This window comes from Oryx dammah, unplaced genomic scaffold (assembly GCF_014754425.2).
Source record: "Oryx dammah isolate SB20612 unplaced genomic scaffold, SCBI_Odam_1.1 HiC_scaffold_5, whole genome shotgun sequence".
NCBI lineage: Eukaryota > Metazoa > Chordata > Mammalia > Artiodactyla > Bovidae > Oryx > Oryx dammah.
Genome location: NW_024070189.1, coordinates 98,419,532 through 98,437,827, shown reverse-complemented (window position 1 = coordinate 98,437,827; position 18,296 = coordinate 98,419,532). Strand labels below are relative to the sequence as shown.

General features: G+C 39.3%; 1 protein-coding gene across 1 annotated transcript; it reads left to right on the top strand.

Annotated features, from left to right (window-relative positions):
• The first annotated feature begins 7,189 nt into the window (after window positions 1-7,189).
• Window positions 7,190-9,638, top strand: LOC120864113 (olfactory receptor-like protein OLF4). Its single transcript, XM_040240957.1, has 2 exons — window positions 7,190-7,201; window positions 8,546-9,638. Exon 2 carries the CDS (start codon window positions 8,561-8,563, stop codon window positions 9,518-9,520), a length of 960 nt encoding a protein of 319 aa, XP_040096891.1. The 5' UTR covers window positions 7,190-7,201; window positions 8,546-8,560; the 3' UTR covers window positions 9,521-9,638.
• The last annotated feature ends 8,658 nt before the right edge of the window (window positions 9,639-18,296 follow it).

The window sequence follows — 18,296 nt, the reverse complement described above, 5'->3', positions numbered from 1 at the left end:
GGCGGGTTCTTTACTAGCACCACCTGAAAAGCACCTAGAAGGTGTATAAAGGAGATTCATTAGTTAATTAAAGCATCTGCTGGGGGTGCAGGGGCTCGAAACGTTCTCCAGGAACAGAGGCACTGGCACGTATCATGTGTGCGCTCTCGATCCACAGTGCTAGCTCATCACTGGCAGGTGCCGCTATTGCACTCCCTCTATCTTGCTAGCTAGTGCCCATGGAATGCCCTATCTTCATGTTTTTCCTTCACCTTGTGAACCCAGCAGGTTTTCCTGGAATTTGCACTTTCTTTGCCACACTAAAACTGGAGAGCTTGTCCCCACACTCCCATGCCCATTCTGTGGTCAGTGGGTTTGCCCCACCCATGTGTCTCCCACAGCCACACTGCCCCTCAGAGGGCTCATTCACCCATAGATACCCACACACTTGCTGCAATCAATGGGCTTAACCTGGCTTCAGGCACTCCTGCAGCCCTGCTGAAGCCAGAAGTCTTGCCCTGCACCATGATCTTCCTAAGCCCTGATATAGGTAAGGCTTCCCCTGGTCCAGGCTCCTTTGAGAGCCTCACTGAAACCAGAGTTTGCCCCCCTCATGTGCTCATCCATGACCCTGCTTCAGGTGAACTTTCCCTATGCTCCTGCCCCTCCACCTTTAGCTGGTGAGTTTCTGCCAGACCTAGACAACCCTGTAGTCCAACTGCACACTGCTGGCACACACAGTACACACAGGGGTGACACTTGAACACCTAGCATTATCCACAGGCTGCTTAGGGGTCCTAAATCCTCACTCAATCATGTCCTACTCTTTGCCACCCCATGGACCATAGCCTGCCAGGCTGCTCTGTCCATGGGATTCTCCAGGCAAGAATACTGGAGTGGGTAGCCATTCCATTCTCCAGGGGATCTTCCTGACCCAGGGATCAAATCCAAGTCTCCTGCATCAGCAGGAAGATTCTTTACCTTCTGAGCCACCAGAGAAGCTCAATCACAACTAAATTTTGTCTTAGATTAACTGTTTAACAGCCCTAATAAATCTGAAAGACGAATCTTCCCTTGTGACAAAAAAATATCATATTTAAAGTTAACTGGGATTGAGATGTGGAAGTATTTTTGAGGTCCTTATCCTGCCTACTACAAAATCTTTTTCAATAGCGTATCATTTTGTTTCATTCAAGAACCCTTATATAAAAGAAACCAACAGAATTTACCATAGCCTCTGGAATGAGTGAATAAGTTATTCCTTCAAAATTACATGCAAAGTCAGTTTTTGGTGCAGAAGAACTAAAACTGTCTACAACTGACTGTATCACAGGCTTACAGTTTTTCTACTCAAAGAGTGATCCACAGACCAGGACCACCAGCATCAAAATCATCCAGGAGCTTGTGAGATATTCAGAGTCTCTGGGCACACCAGGACCTGCTGAATCAGATTCTGCATTTGTAGCAGGATTGCTGTTGACTCCCAGACAGACTGAAGTTAGAGAAGAGCTTGTCTGGAGTAAATTTTTCAACCCTTTACTGTTCACATTTGGAGCAGGATGATGCTATCCCGGAGGTTCTTTCCCATGGATTTTAGATATTTAGCAGAATCATTTCAGACATCATCATACATCGTAGGGGGAAAATCCTTTCTGGTTGAGAAGCACTAGCCTAGAGTTTGAAAGATAGAAGCATACTGACATGTTTATAGTCAAGGCATATCACATACTCAGATATTAACTCTGGCCAGATCACTAAGCCTCCTTTCTGCAGTTGATAATGGAATTCTTCATGTACTTCCTCATAGATAAAACATTTATAAATATTAAATCAAAAAATCTGTATAACATGTTAAGCTAAGGCTTTAGTTAAAAAAAAAATCTAAATATATTTCAGATCACTAGCAAGTATTTTATGAAAGTAAAAATGTTAGTCACTCAGTCGTGTCCAACTCTGTGACTCCATGGACTGTAGCCCATGAGGCTGTCCTCTCCATGGAATTCTTCAGGCAAGAATACCGGACTGGATTGCCATTCCCTTCTCCAGGGAATCTTCCCAACCCAGAGATCGAACCAGTGTCTCCCATATTGCAGGCAGATTCTTTACCATCTGAGTCACCAAATATTTTATAATGTAGAGCTAAATGATAGCTCAAAACTAGAGATGTAAGTATGAAATTCCTAACTGATACAGCAAAAGTGTTAGGAAGACAATGTATGCAAAGCCCGTGTTTTATTATCAAAAGAACTCAATATGTCCCCTCTTCACACACACACACACACACACACACACACACACACAACCCTTGTTGAAAGAGTGGAAATTTTCTGGAGATTCAGGAGGTAAGTCGCCACCACAAGACAATGCTTTGAAGATACAAGAGACCTAATCCAGATGGGTTTCTCAGTCTTACACTTGGAGAAAACTTGAGACAAGGAACTGGGAGATTTAGAGACCTCAAAAGGAGGCAATTTCATGGAGAAGGAGTGAAAAAAGAAAAACAAAATTGGATTCTCATGGTTTCTACCCTGGTCTCTTGTGAATAGAGGATCATTAAGAAAAATTTCCTTCCTTCCAGAACAGTTTTCCACAAGGGAAATGTGTGTTTAAATGTGGAAATAACTAGAGAGAAATGAGCAGATATAGGGCATAATAAATATCTCCATTCTGTAGCCTCTCAGTGTTTATAAACTTGGACTGGAGGGAGCTTTCCTTTCCTTTGTTTGTTTGGAGTCCTAACTCTGGCTGGGGGGCTGTAGCTTCACTCCTTCCTACTGTCTTGTCTGAGGAGAGAGCCTTAGTCTCCATCATCTACCCTCCAGGGAAAAATTCAGACTCCCTGTTGGAGTCTCTGTTGGACCTGTTGGACCTCTGTTGGACCTCTCAGAGTTAACATCCAGGTGAGTCCAACAACCCAGGTTACAGTGCATGAGAAGGTCAGAGACAAAGGAAGCCAATTTAACTCAACCCAAAGAGAAGCAAAAAGCTGTATCTCTTTGCTTGATTAATTAATTAATGTATCTATTTTTGTTGTTACATAATATTTCACAATGTGACTGTGCTACTTATACTTTTGATGTCTTTTATATTTTTTACCATTAAATTGCTACTATGTCAATGCTAGAAAAACTATGTTGAGATTGTTAAATTTGAGTCATGGTTCCTATAAAAGACAATCCCTCTACCCCGCTCGGGAGACACACTGAGCAATGTCCAGGGACATTTTTGTCATGCTGGAGAGAGGTGGGTGGACACCATGGATACTGTCAACATCCTTCAATGCACAGGACAGAGCACACAAAAGAGAACGATCTGGCCTAGAGAATTCACAGTGCTGAGACTGAGAATCCCTGGGATAAGAATATCTGTATTTGTAATGTTTATTGCTGTCTTCAGGTTGTTTTTAAATCCTGCAATCCTTTGTGTTTCTGCCAACAAAACTAGAGTACTGTTTTTGCTAGCAGTTGAAAAGTTCCATCCTCAATTACCATGACAGTTCTTTTTACCAGGCTGATGAGTATAAGACATTTCTTGTTTTCTTAAACTACCGCAGTTTCAGCAAAATTTACATATATTGAATATCATTATTGTTTGCTTTTTGTTACTATGTGCCCATATATTACTTGCCCATTTTTCTATTACTTTCAGCGTTCCAAATGATCTCTACTGACCATTCTTGCTCATTGGAATTTTGGAGGGAATATACCTCTTCATTTTTTTTTCTTGATGATGCCTGACATAGGGGATCAATTTCGTATTCTTCCAGAGAGACAGACATTTACTCCAGGTTTTATTTAACAACCCAACTTTCTTCTACTAGAATGAAATATAATCTGACCATATGGTAAATGTCCATATACAATGAGATCTTAAAAAAAAAAAAAAAAAAACATTAAATACTGTTCCTTCAGCTCTTCAAGAAGTATATTTTTATAATTTTCATTCTTAGATCTTTGCCATTTTACTCTTTAATGATAGAATCATGTTGACATGATTAAAATTTTACTCTTCAGTGTATTATTTCAGAAATCAGTCATAAATTTTTACTAAATGTCATTAATTGTAATTATTTTAATCCAATCCACTAGACTTGCTTTTATTTTCCTTATTGTTTTTTTTTTTTTTTTACTTTATGAATTTTCTTTTCTATACTTTTTTTCTATACAAATGCACACATTTTGAATCAAAGAAAATGAAGAAACTATGGGGTCTCTTTTCTGGATTGTAAACCATAATGGAAAGGCCTAATACAATAAAATAAATGCATGAATCATAAGTAAATCATTTAAATATATGAATTTTCACAGCCTGGAGGGCTTCATGGAATATGACTTGGTAGAACTTTATGGAATATGACCTGGGAGGACTTTGCATGCTGAACAAGGAAGGTGGTGGGAATTGCCTTTCATAGGAACCATAGTTTAAATTTAATGATCTCAACATATTTTTCTAGCATTGACCTAGTAGCAATTTAATGATAAAGAATATGAAAGACAGTCAAAATTGTAAGTAGCACAGTCACATTGTGAAATATTATGTAACAACAAAAATAGATACATTAATTAATTACTCAAGCAAAGAAACATAGGTCAAGATTATACCCACTGGCTGTGTCCAAAAAGAGATCAAAAATCAATAGCAGAAAATAATGTCACAAAGGAAAATGAGAGAAGGACCAGCACACCGACTATTGCACTAATTAAACAATTGTGGTCAAATGAGCATGGATATGTACAGGAATAACAGATCAGGAGGATAAGGTAGATACCACTGTGAGACAAGTGGAACAATAAAGGTTCAGTCAGTGTGTGGTCCCTAGAGTCTGAGGTCACTTCTGCTGCTTATTCTTTCTGGCTCCTCATTCATGTTGTTTACCTCACATTACCAGGATTTCCCTTTTTAAACTAGTCTTGCCTTTACTGAGGTAGATTCTTGAAATTTAGACTATATATCAAATCTATGCCTTTATTTTGTGGTCCAGCATGCTTGCACATAGAAACAAAGAAATACAAGCATATGCACACACTTACATGACTGAACAAAGAGAACTAGGCAACAACCTTGCCCTTACTATGTATTTACAATTGCTTGGAGGGATTAGAGGCAGGAGGAGAAGGGGACGACAGAGGATGAGATGACTGAATGGCATCACCGACTCTATGGACGTGAGTTTGAGTGAACTCCAGGAGTTGATGATGGACAGGGAGGCCTGGCGTGCTACGATTCATGGGGTTGCAAAGGTCGAAGATGACTGAGCGACTGAACTGAACTGATATATCTACAATGTTACCCTTACTATGTATTTGTGATGGTCTCTGAGTTTTTCTTTTGCAACTTATTGGTACTACTCTATTTAATTCTTAATATGATAGTCTAAAACCCTAATGGGTCCCAGTCTCAGAATATGAACATTTCTCTGACATATCCTCCATACTTGTGTTAGTACAATTGACCTTCTATATCTGCAGCTTCCACATCTGTTGATTTGCCCATTTGCAAATCAAAACTATCCAGAAATTTTCAGCAAGTTCCAGAAAGCAAAATTTGAATATACTATGCACCAGAAACTATTTTGGAGAAGGAAATGGCAACCCACTCCAGTGTTCTTGCCTGGAGAATCCCAGGGACGGTGGAGCCTGGTGGACTGCCGTCTATGGGGTCGCACAGAGTCAGACACAACTGAAGCGACTTAGCAGTAGCAACAGCAGCAACTATTTACAGGACATTTGCACTGTTATTAGGCATTATAAGCAATCTAGAGATGATTTAAAATACAATATACTGAGGATATATGCAGGCTATGTGCAAAACTATACTACACATAGTATAGTGTATGAGACTATAAGAGACTTGCTCATCCTCAGATTTCTGAATATGCAGGAAGCCAATGCTCCATGGATACAGAGGGACACACTTCTATGCTTTCTTTCACCATTGCCAATTTTTCTGAAAATAACTTCTCTCAGTCTTTCTTGCAATATATATATTTATTCAGTTACCTTTCCAAGCAAACTAAATCTGATATGGAAGAGTGGTGAGTAAGTATAGCATTGCTATGTGCCTCCAGACCCTCAGTCTGGTGATGGATAAAAGACATGAATGTAGATAAAATTTTCAAAATGACAGCCCTTCTATCTAAATTAAGTGCACAAAGTGTCTTTTTTTTCTGTGAAAATATTTAAGAAGAAAATAAAGCTTCATAAAATAGATAAGTCTTGGCAGTCATAAAGTGTAGATGAAGATTTGGATATGAAAAGGAGGTAAAAATTTCCAAATATACCTGTGGTGAGACGCCAAGACAGGTGTGTAGAGGCACTGAGCATCAAAGCTGCAGGGTCAGGTGAAGCAGTCAGTCAGGTTCAGTGTCTGTGAGATCCATGTGGATGAGGGCAGGACAGTGTGAAGGTGAAGCTGGCAGACAGGTTTCAGAGACCCAGGCTTCATGTTTGAGGCTAAGGGATTTTGACTTCATTCTCCATTGAAATGTTACAAAAGGGAGAGGAAGTTTGAGGATCAGCTTTGCAATACAGAAAATTTATCTGGATCAAAGTGAATATAAGGCTAGAGGGGTGCCAGATGGAAGAGACAACAATGAATTTAAAAAAAAAAAAACTGTAAAATTGAGGACCAAGAAGTGAAGAAACAGACATTGGAAGAGCAGAAAAAAATCCGCCTCATTTTAGCTTAAGTGTTAACTGCTCATTTACCAACAGGAAATATTAAATCTGTCAACTACCTTGGGATGATTGATACTGTTCTCCCCACTATTTGAGTGATGATATTAACATTTTGAAAGGTTGGGTTGGCTCTCCAGGTTTAAAAAGCTAAGGTGTGATAGATTTGAAATTCAAGTCCAGATTTCCTAATTCAAAAGTTTTGCATTTTATATCATTAAGAAAAGTCTGCTGTTATGATCCTTTGTATTTCAGTAATATCTGTTGTAATTTCTCCTTTTTCATTTTTAATATTATCGCTTGGAGTCCTCTCCCTTTTTTCTTGAGGAGTCTGGTAAAAGGTTTATCAATTTTGTTTATCATCTCAAAGAACTAACGTTTCGTTTTATTGATCTTTGCTATTGCTTGCATCAATTCTATTTTGTATTTTCTGCTCTGATCTTTATGGTTTCATTCCTTCTACCTAAGGATTTTGTTTGTTCTTCATTCTCTAGTTGCTTTAGGTGTAAGTTTAGATTGTTTATTTAAAACTTTTCTTGTTTCTTGAGGTGTGCTTGAATTACTATAAACTTCCCTCTTAGAACTGCTTTTGCTGCATCTAATAGGTTTTGAGTCATTGTGTTTTTGTTGTCATTTGAATCTGTGTATTTTTTTTTTAATTTCCTCTTTGATTCTTCAGTGATCTCTAGGTTTTTCAGGTACCATGCATTTTTCTTACAGTTCTTTTTCCTCTAACTGATATCTAATCTCATAAGGTTGTGGTCAGAAAAAGTGCTTGATACAATTTTAATTTTCTTAAATTTTCCAAGGCTTGATAGATAGATGTCATCTATCTTGGAGAATATTTCATGTGCACTTGAGAAGAAAGTGTATTCTGCTGCTTTGGAGTGGAAATCTCTAAATTTCTAATTTGTTGCCTGTAATTGTTCACAGTAGTCTTTCATGATCCTTTGTATTTCTCTGGTATCAGTTGTAACAACACTTCTTTCGTTTCTGATTTTTATTTATAAGTGTGCTGGCCATTCTTCCGCTTGCATACCCTTCCACACACAGCTTTGTGCACCTGTCCTATTCTTACTTGAAGTCACTGTTCAAATGTCAGCTTGTTTGCCAGTCTTGCCACAACACTCTTGAAAAGTAAAATGCACTACTCACTCTCACACTTAGATTTGTTTTCCATTTTGTCATATCATTCATCCCCATCTGAAGTTATATAGAACTTCATTATTTCCTTATATACTTTTTCTCTATCAATGAATTGCAGGGATTTTTGTGCTTCAGCATCCATTATTCATAGTCTAGTTAGTGCTTAAAATGTGGCCAGACTTCGCTGTACATTCCTTACGTACATGAAGAATTTCTCATTAAAAGTTTAAAATTCTTGTCCCGTTAGAGAAAAAGCTGATTGGGACAGAAATTCCATATCATCAATGACACAGAATATCCCAATCCAGGACTGTGTAACAAACTAGAGTTATGGGATGGGGAGGAAGGTGGGAGAGAGGTTCAAGAGGGAGAGGACATAGGTATACCGTGGTGATGTTTGGCAGAAATCAACACAATATTGTAAAGCAATTATCATTCAATCAAAAATAAATAAATTTAATTATAAAAAAGAAAGCCATGTGTATGCCTGTGATGGATTCATGTTGATGTGTGGCAGGACCAATACAATATTGTAAAGTAATTAGCCTCCAATTAAAATAAATAAATTTATATTTAAAAAATAAAATAAAAATAAAGCAGTGAAGTGAAAAAAAAAGAAAGCCAGATCCATACAATGAATATCAATATTAATGTATTGACTGAATAGTATATGCAGTAGCATTTAGCATATGTGACAAATGTAAGTTCATGTGAATACTAATCATAGTATTTGCTTCTCTCCTCAGAGTCACAGCCAGCATATGGAATCAAGAAACAAAACAAAAGTTTCAGAATTTTTACTTCTGGGATTTTCAGAGGAACCAGAAACACAACCCCTCATATTTGGGCTTTTCCTCTCCATGTACCTGATCACTGTCTTTGGAAACCTCATCATCATCCTGGCCTTCAGCTCAGACCCCCACCTCCACACCCCCATGTACTTCTTCCTCTCCAACCTGTCCTTTGTAGACATCTATTTCATCTCTACCACCATCCCAAAGATGCTGTGGAACATCCAGGCACAGAACAAAGCCATAACCTATGAAGGCTGCGTTATCCAGATGTATTTTTTCATACTCTTTGTGTGTTTGGATGACTTCCTCCTGACTGTGATGGCTTATGACCGCTTCGTGGCCATCTGCCGTCCCCTGCACTACACGGTCATCATGAACTCCCGGCTCTGTGGACTGCTCATGTTGGTGTCCTGGGTGATGAGTGCTCTGAATTCCTTGATACAAAGCTTAATGGTGTTGCAGCTGACCTTCTGTACAGACTTGGAAATTCCCCACTTTTTCTGTGAAATTAATCAGATGGTCCAACTTGCCTGTTCTGACACATTTTTTAATGACATGTTGTTTTATTTTGCAGCTGGGATGTTTGGTTTTTTAACCCTCACTGGAATTCTTTACTCATATTCTAAGATAGTTTCCTCCATAAGAGGAATCTCATCAGCTCAAGGGAAGTATAAAGCATTTTCCACCTGTGCATCTCATCTTTCAATGGTCTGCTTATTTTATTGTACAAGCCTAGGCGTGTACCTTAGCTCTGCTGCTACCCAAAGCTCACACTCAAGTGCAACAGCCTCAGTGATGTACACTGTGGTCACACCCATGCTGAACCCCTTCATCTATAGTCTGAGGAACAAAGATATAAAGAGAGCTCTGGAAAGAATCATTGAAATGGCAGCTACAAAAGGTCCAGCTGTTTTGGGGCTGAAGTAGTACTGTGATTTCAGAACTGAAATAAAGGGAGCCAGAAATTGATATTTTTTATCAGATTGTAGAAGGAGAACTTCCTCCTTTTCTCTGTTTCCTGGAATTTCCATTTGTATGAATTCAACTCCTCTACACAATTTATGTAACTCACTTTATTGAGCTTTATTGTAAATAATACCTTTAATTTTGACAGAAATTTCAATGGATCTGTAGAATGCTTTGGGTAGTATGAACATTTTAATAATATTAAGTCTTCTAAACCATGGACACTTGATAATCTTTTCATTTGTTTGTCTTCTTCAATTTCTCTCATCACTATCTAACAGTTTTTAGTTTATATGTCTTTCAACTCCTTGATAAAATGTATTCCTAAATATTTATTTCTTTTGAATGTTATTAGATAAGTCCTGGGAGCTTATCTAGTAGCTGTGTCATACTGCAGCTAGCAATATGCTTATTTGACATGATTGCCTTTGAAATGAATGACTAAAAAATAAAAAGCTTAATTTTAAGCACTTTTATTACAATCAAAAAAGGTTAATGGTAATGCACTTATATTGGAAATATGCTACTGTCACTTATAAATGCTTTCTTGGTTTTATGTTATGTCTAAAATGTTGTTGCTGTTGTTCAACTGCTAAGTCATGTCCAACTCTGCGACCCCATGGGCGGCAGCATGCCAGGCTTACCTGTCCTTCACTATCCTCTGGAGTTTGCTCAAACTCATGTCCATTGAGTCAGTGATGCTATCTAACCATTTCATCCTCTGTCACCCCCTTCTCCTCTGGCCAGTATCAGGGTCTTTTCCAATGAGTCAGCTCTTCATGTCTGGTGGCCAAAGTATTGGAGTTTGTTTGTTTGTTTGTTTGTTTGTTTTACTTTACAAAATTGTAATGGTTTCGCCATACATCAACATGAAACCGCCAAGGGAGTACACGTGTTCCCAATATTCAGGATTGATTTCCTTTAGGATTGACTGGTTTGATCTTCTTGCTGTCCAAGGAACTCTCAAGAGTCCTCTCCAGCACCATAGTTCAAAAGCATCAATTCTTCAGCATCCAGCCTTCTTTATGGTCCAACTCTCACATCTGTACATGACTACTGGAAAAACCATAGCTTTGACTATACCAACACAGTCACTGTAAAAATTATCAAATATATATCTCCCAGTTGTTGCTACATGGAAAGATAAGTGGGATTAAATTGACCTAATAATGAAAGGTTACTGCTACCAGACATGAACAATGCCAGGATCTGTGGCCTCCAGAGGAGATGAATTCAGCTTGGGGCCAGAGACAAGGCTTAATTACTCAGAGTTTTTTTCTGTAATAAAGTTTTACTAAAGTATAAAAGAGATAGAAAAAGTTTCTGACATAGACATCAGAAGGGGACAGAAAGAGTGCCTCGTTGCTAGTTTTTAGCAAGGAGTTATATACCTATAAGCAAGCTACTAACTAGAGAAAGGAAAGCCTCAAAACTGAGAGAGTTGCACCAGGCCCCTCATTTACAACATGCATTTTGAGATAGCATTCGCACAAGGTGAGTCATCCTGGGCTCACCCAGAATTTTTATTTTATCTTATTCATATCAATGAAACAATTCACATGAATCTTGAAGAGAGGCAGATTTCCAAGCAAATACTTAGTTCATTAACATAGCTTAAGAAATACATTTCCATGAGAAAAACACATTGGTCAGCTCAAGGTTTGAGATAAAGTTAAGTTCTGGTGGAACCAGGTATCTCCATGGCAACACAGGATTAGAAGAGAAAAGAAAAAACAACTTCAAATTGCAGTTTATTTCCTTTTGCAGCTTGGGGATCTAGGACCTCCCTACTGAGACTATTCTCAATAAAAGCTTAGTGTCAGAGAAAACCATAAAAATGAGGACCTAAAATGTCAAACCAAGTATTTTGTTAATATGCATATTATTTCTTTATCATGCTCTACATCTATTTATTAAAGCATGAAACATTGATGACCATAGGTTAGGAGACACATTTATTGAGATGAAGGATTGGTTTCTGTATTTTATGTTTTATTACTGAATTATCTTCCTGTTTCTGCTTGAACTGTTAATGCTACCTACAAATATAATATCTCCTATTGTTCTACAAAAATCTCCCATTTCCTGAGATTTGTCATAAATACAAAAGGGATGGTGGATGAACCATATCAGCTCATCCATTTCCCATCTTCTTCATGCTCAGGAGTCTCTTCATTCTTCATGATCAGAGGATGATCTGCAAAGCAGCTTGATATCCTGCCCAGTCATGTGATTCAGGGCCACCCGTGTTTCTGCACAAACATGCATATCTGTCCACCTCTCCTTGTGACCTAGAAGGTAACTTCAAGGTAGTCACTTGTTACTACGTTTATCTGAAATAAACTGAACAACAGAAGAGCCATGGATGTTCTCTTCAAATGTCAGAACATATGCCAAAAATTAAAAGCTTCAAGTTATTATAACTGCCCTCAGCTCTGTTTATTTGAATTATTTTATCAGTTAATAATCCTGCATAACAAGCTATTTTATGTCAAATTGGATACCTTATTACCTTTACTGTTAGATGAATTTATTTGGTAGGGAGTTGTGCTGACTTATTTGTGCTCCTTATAAAGGTGTAGTCAGTTGTCAGTCTCTACATTGCGTTTCTAAGCCTCATCCATGATGTTAGTAAGGCTGTGATGCTTTTCTGTCTTGAATCAACATATGATGAGCTTTCTGTGTTTCTGTATCTAGGATAAACCTCTCTTTTGCAAGGGAAAAAAAAAAGAGTTAATCATGTGAATTACTTAAATTTAATAACAGTTTCTACATCCCTAAATGAGGCTTGGCTTTCTTCCCAGTTGGAAGACATTTCTTCCTCCCTGTTAAGGAAGAAACTACTGCCTATGTTCTAGACTCAGCCCCTAGCCACAGACCACTAGAGTTTTTTCCATTTAATTAAATTATCAGAGTATAATTACACACAATAAAATGTATATTTAAAGTGTACAATTTGGCGAATTAAAGGACTTATACAACAACTAAGAGAACACATTGCATATTTCCATTTATGTTTAATTCAACAGTGCATATAGCTTTAAATGCTTTGTTATGTAATTGTGAAAATGTTAAGCTTCCTGAGGCTCAATTTCTTATTTATAAATTCAATTTAGAATATTAAATATAACTTCATATGGATGCTCTGAGAAATAAATGAAACATGTGGAAATTCATTTTTATGCAAAGAAAATGTTTCAAAGGTAATGTGACTGAGTGTGTGTTTGCATACATCTTTCTTTAAATAAGCACCATCAAACAAATACATATAAACACAAAAACACAATTATGATTCCATCTTTTATGTTGAAAAGAAACTTGAGAGAATGTTAGGACAGAAATGAAAGTAATGAATATTTAAATTAACATGGTTTTAAAAATATTGAAATATAGGCAAAAAATTTAAAGTAAAATGGGTGTCTCCAGTTTCATAATAGATTACTTTTCCTTTCTTAAGTTCACATGTCATCATAGACATTTAGATTTATGCAATGGGAAATTCACTAATGGGACAGAATATCTTTATATTGATTAAAAATTTGTTTCTCCTCGGTATGGGTTTTTATCAAAAAATGCTCCTATTACTCACAGTAGGCCAAGTAATGAATGGAAAGTCAATGGGGAATATATGTACACCCATGGCTGGTTCTTGTGAATGTATGGCAAAAATCACTACAATATTGTAAAGTAATTAGCCTCCAATTAAAATAAATTTTTAAAAAATTCAGAGTCTTCTCAAGTGGCCCTAGTGGAAAAGAATCTGCCTGTCAATGTAGGAGGCACAAGAGACTTGATTCTTGGGTTGGGAAGATACTTTGGAGGAGGAAATGGCAATCCACTCCAGTATTCTTGCCTGGAGAATTCCATGGACAGAGGAACCTGGCAGGCTACAGTCCATGGGTCGCAGAGTTGGACATAACTGAGCATACATACATTGCAACTACATTATATAGAATAACTGTCTATAACAGTTTCTTATTGCTATTATAAAAAAAATCCAACTTCAGTTTCCTTAAAAAAAACCAAGTATATGCTTTTACAGTTCTAGATGTCAAAAGTTCAATTACTGGCATGGACTAATGTCAAATTCTGGGGTTGTGGTTCAAGGTGGCAGAATAGGAAGACCCTACACTCACTCAACTCAAACCACAGATGCACCAAATCTCCAATTATGCATGGATCAATTTTTTCCAAAGTAAACCTGAAAACTATGTGAACATCTTCTCCATAATAAAGGCTAATAAAGCCTCATCAAGACAGTAGGAGAAGCAGAGAAGTGGTCTCTTCAGAAACCCCACCCGTGCCACTGGTGACCCACAGGTGGGCAGGATCTCACACTTACAGATGTTTTCCCTGATGGACAATGGGGTTTATACCTGACATCGAGCATGCCAGTTCTTGGGACGTACACCAAAAGGTCTCAAGTCACCAAAAAGCATGGCATTGGAAATCAATGGTGCTTCTTTCCAGGAGACCCCAAAGTCAGTATGGAAGGGAAAGTCTGTTCTTACATAGCTCATGTGCAGATTCACTTACCCCAGGAGCAGCATAAAAGCAGCAGTTTTTTTTGTTTTTGTTTTTGTTTTTTACTTTATTTTAGTTTACAATACTGTATTGGTTTTGCCATACATTGACATGAATCCGCCACGGGTGTACATGAGTTCCCAGTCCTGAACTCCCCTCCCACCTCCCACCCCATATCATCTCTCTGGATCATCCCCATGCACCAGCCCCAACCATCCTGTATCCTGTATCAAACATAGACTGGCGATTTGTTTCTTACATGATAGTATACATGATTCAGTGCCATTCTCCCAAATCATCCCACCCTCTCCCTCTCCCTCAGAGTCCAAAAGTCTGTTCTATACATCTGTGTCTCTTCTGCTGTCTCGCACACAGGGTTATGATTACCATCTTTCTAAATTCCATATATATGTGTTAGTATACTGTATTGGTGTTTTTCTTTCTGCCTTACTTCTCTCTTGTATAATCGGTTCCAGTTTCATCCATCTCATTAGAACTGATTCAAATGTATTCTTTTTAATAGCTGAGTAATACTCCATTGTGTATATGTACCACAGCTTTCTTATCCATTCGTCTGCTGATGGACATCTAGGTTGTTTCCATGTCCTGGCTATTATAAACAGTGCTGCAATGAACATTGGGGTACATGTGTCTCTTTCAATTCTGGTTTCCTCAGTATGTATGCCCAGCAGTGGGATTGCTGGGTCATATGGCAGTTGTATTTGCAATTTTTTAAAGAATCTCCACACTGTTCTCCATAGTGGCTGTACTAGTTTGCATTCCCACCAACAGTGTAAGAGGGTTCCCTTTTCTCCACACCCTCTCCAGCATTTATTGCTTGTAGACTTTTGGATCACAGCCATTCTGACTGGTGTGAAATTGTATCTCATTGTGGTCTTGATTTGCATTTCTCTGATAATGAGTGATGTTGAGCATCTTTTCATGTGTTTGTTAGCCATCCATATGTTTTCTTTGGAGAAATGTCTATTTAGTTCTTTGGCCCATTTTTTGATTGGGTCGTTTATTTTTCTGGAATTGAGCTGCATAAGTTAAAGCAGCAGTTTTAAAAAGCACCTAGAATCCCAGGGATGGGGGAGCCTGGTGGGCTGCCATCTATGGGGTCACACAGAGTTGGACACGACTGAAGCGACTTACCAGCAGCAGCAGCAACAGAAGGTTTCTGCTTAGGGTGCAGGGGCTTATTGATATTTTCTCTGAGAACAGAGGCACTGGAAGTGATCATTTTTTGCTCTCAATCTACCTTGTTAGTGCTGTCATTAGTGTGTGCCACTACTGCAGAAACTCAGTCTTGCAAGTGTCCACAAAAATGCCCAACAACCATGCGTTCCCTTCCCCTCTTGAGGCCAACAAACTTTCTAGGAACTTGCATTCTCCTTGCCAAATGGAAGTGGAGGGTTTGCCCCACACCCACACTATTCCATGCCCCTGCTATGTCCAGTGGGCTTTCCTCACCTAATGGCTCTCCCATGACCCTGAACCCTTATAAGGATTATTCACCAAGGCTATTCACATCCCCACTGCAGCCAGTGGGCTTAACCTGATTCTCCTGCAGCCCAAATGAAGCCAGAATGCTTTTCCTGCACTTTTGGCCTTTCTAGGCCCTGATGCAGCTAAACTCTTGCCCTGATCTAGAATCCCTGGCAGCCTAACTGACACCAGAGAATTTGTCCCTCTCATATGCTCATCTGCCTGCAATACAGGAGACCCTGGTTCAATTCCTGGGTCTGGAAGATTCCCTGGAGAAGGGATAGGCTACCCACTCCAGTATTCTTGGGCTTCCTTTGTGGCTCATCTGGTAAAGAATCTGCCTGCAATTTGGGAAACCTGGGTTCGATCCCTGGGTTGGGAAGATTCCCTGGAGAAGGGAAAGGCTACCCACTCCAGTATTCTGGCCTGGAGAATGCCATGGACTGTACAGTCCATGGGGTCGCAAAGAGTTGGACATGATTGAGTAACCTTCACTCACTCGTGTGCTCATCAAGGCTTCCCTGGTGGCTCAGATTGTGAAGAATTTGCCTGCAATGCAGGAGACCTATTTTGATCCCTGGGTGGGGAAGATCCCCTGGAAAAGGGAAAGGCAACCCACTCCAGTATTTTTTGCCTGGAGCATCCCATGGACAGAGGAGCCTGGCAGGCTACAGTCTATGGATTTATAAAGAGTTGGGCATGATTGAATGACTAACACTACTACTACTATGCACTCATCCATGGCCCTGATTCACATGAGCTTGCCCTATGTTCCTACCCCTCCCCCATATGGCTGGTTCACTCACACCAGACCTAGACTCCCCTACAGCCCATTGTGTCCATCAGGCAAACACAATACACACAGGAGATGCCCCTCAAGCACCCAGCACTGGTGGCCAGGCAACCACTGTTTGGAGGACCCAGGACTGAAATAGTCAGAGAAACAGTTCTGAGCAGGCTACCACCCACAAGCCACAACATACAAAGTTGCCTGAAACACTTTTCCAAGTCTTCCCTGAAAAAGGCCTATTCAGACAAGATCAGGCACATTCAGGGTGGTATGGCCGTAGCTGGTGCACTGGGATGACCCAGAGAGATGGTATGGGGAGGGAGGTGGGAGGGGGGTTCAGGATTGGGAACACGTGTACACCCGTGGCAGATTCATGTTGATGTGTGGCAGATTCATGTTGATGTATGGCAAAACGGAGCTTTAGCCTGAGTTGCGTGTTTCGTATCTACAGGCTACAGAGGAGCTCATGGGAGACAAAACTGGGGGAATGGCAACTCAGCGCTCTCCTTTGGCCTCAATATATCTCACAGGTATCCCCCAAAAGAAGCTTATACACTCATCTGGATCTCCAGTTTTTGCAACTAGTCAGAGAACAACTACTGTGCTTCATCAGTAGGCCAGCAGGGGTTACCATTGTGTTCCCAGGGAACTGTAAATAACTGTAATATTTAAATAACTGCTGCCTGACAATCTATCTTCCAACTAGTCTGAAACCATGTATTGACAGTGGTCCCTCCCTTTGGCACACTGATAAGGTTTGCTTGGAACCATCTCCAACACTGGGACCAAATAGAAGTCACAGAACTGAAGGACACAATAACTGAACTAAAAAATACACTAGAGAGGTTTAACAGCAGACCAGATAATGCACAAGAACAGATCAGCAACTCAGAAACAGGGTAGTAGAACTCAGCCAAACAGGGCAGCTAAAAGGAAGAGAAAAAATAAAATGAAGACAGTTTAGGACATACCTGGAGCGACATCAATTGGAATGATATTTGCATTACAGGGATCCCAGAACAAGAAGAGAGAGAGAAAGGAACAGAAAGCTTATTTAAAGGAATAATTGCTGAAAAATTATTCTAACCTAGAGATGCTGAGAGACTGTGAAACAAAAACTCAAATAGATCAAGAGTAAGACACATTATGATTAAAATAACAAAACTTAGCATAGAATTTTTTTAATATAAAATTTATTTTAATTGGAGGTTAATTACTTTACAATATTGTATTGGTTTTGCCACACATCCACATGAATCCACAACAGGTATACACGTGTTCCCCACCCGGAACCGCCCTCCTTCCTCCCTCCCCGTACCATCCCTCTGGGTCATCTCAGTGCACCAGCCCCAAGCATCCAGTATCATGGATTGAACCTGGACTGGCGATTCATTTCATATATGATATTATATATGTTTCAATGCCATTCTCCCAAATGATCTCCCCCTCTTCCTCTCCCACAGAGTCCAAAAGACTGTTCTATACATCTGTGTCTCTTTTGCTGTCTCACATAGAATTTTAAAAGCACCAAGGAAAAAACAACTTACTACATATGAGGGCACTCCTAGTGTATTAACAGATTTCTCAGAAGAAATTTTGCAGGCCATAAGGGACTAACATGATATACTCAAAGAGGTGAAAAGGAGGGGAAAAAAATCAAACTAAAAATTCTCTACCCAGCAATCTTTTTATTCAGAATTGGAGAGTCAAAAGAATTTGTTTTAATTTTACTTTATCTTACTTTACAATACTGTATTGGTTTTGCCATATATCAACATGAATCTGCCATGGGTGTACACGTGTTCCCAATCCTGAACCCCCCTCCCACATCCCTCCCCATACCATCTCTCTGGGTCATCCCAGTGCACCAGCCCCAAGCATCCTGTATCCTGTATCGAACCTAGACTGGCAATTCGTTTCTCACATGATAGAGAT

What these genes read in the sequence shown, in the direction of transcription:
- LOC120864113 (XM_040240957.1), top strand. Translation starts at nt 8,561, where the DNA reads ATGGAATCAAGAAACAAAACAAAAGTTTCAGAATTTTTACTTCTGGGA.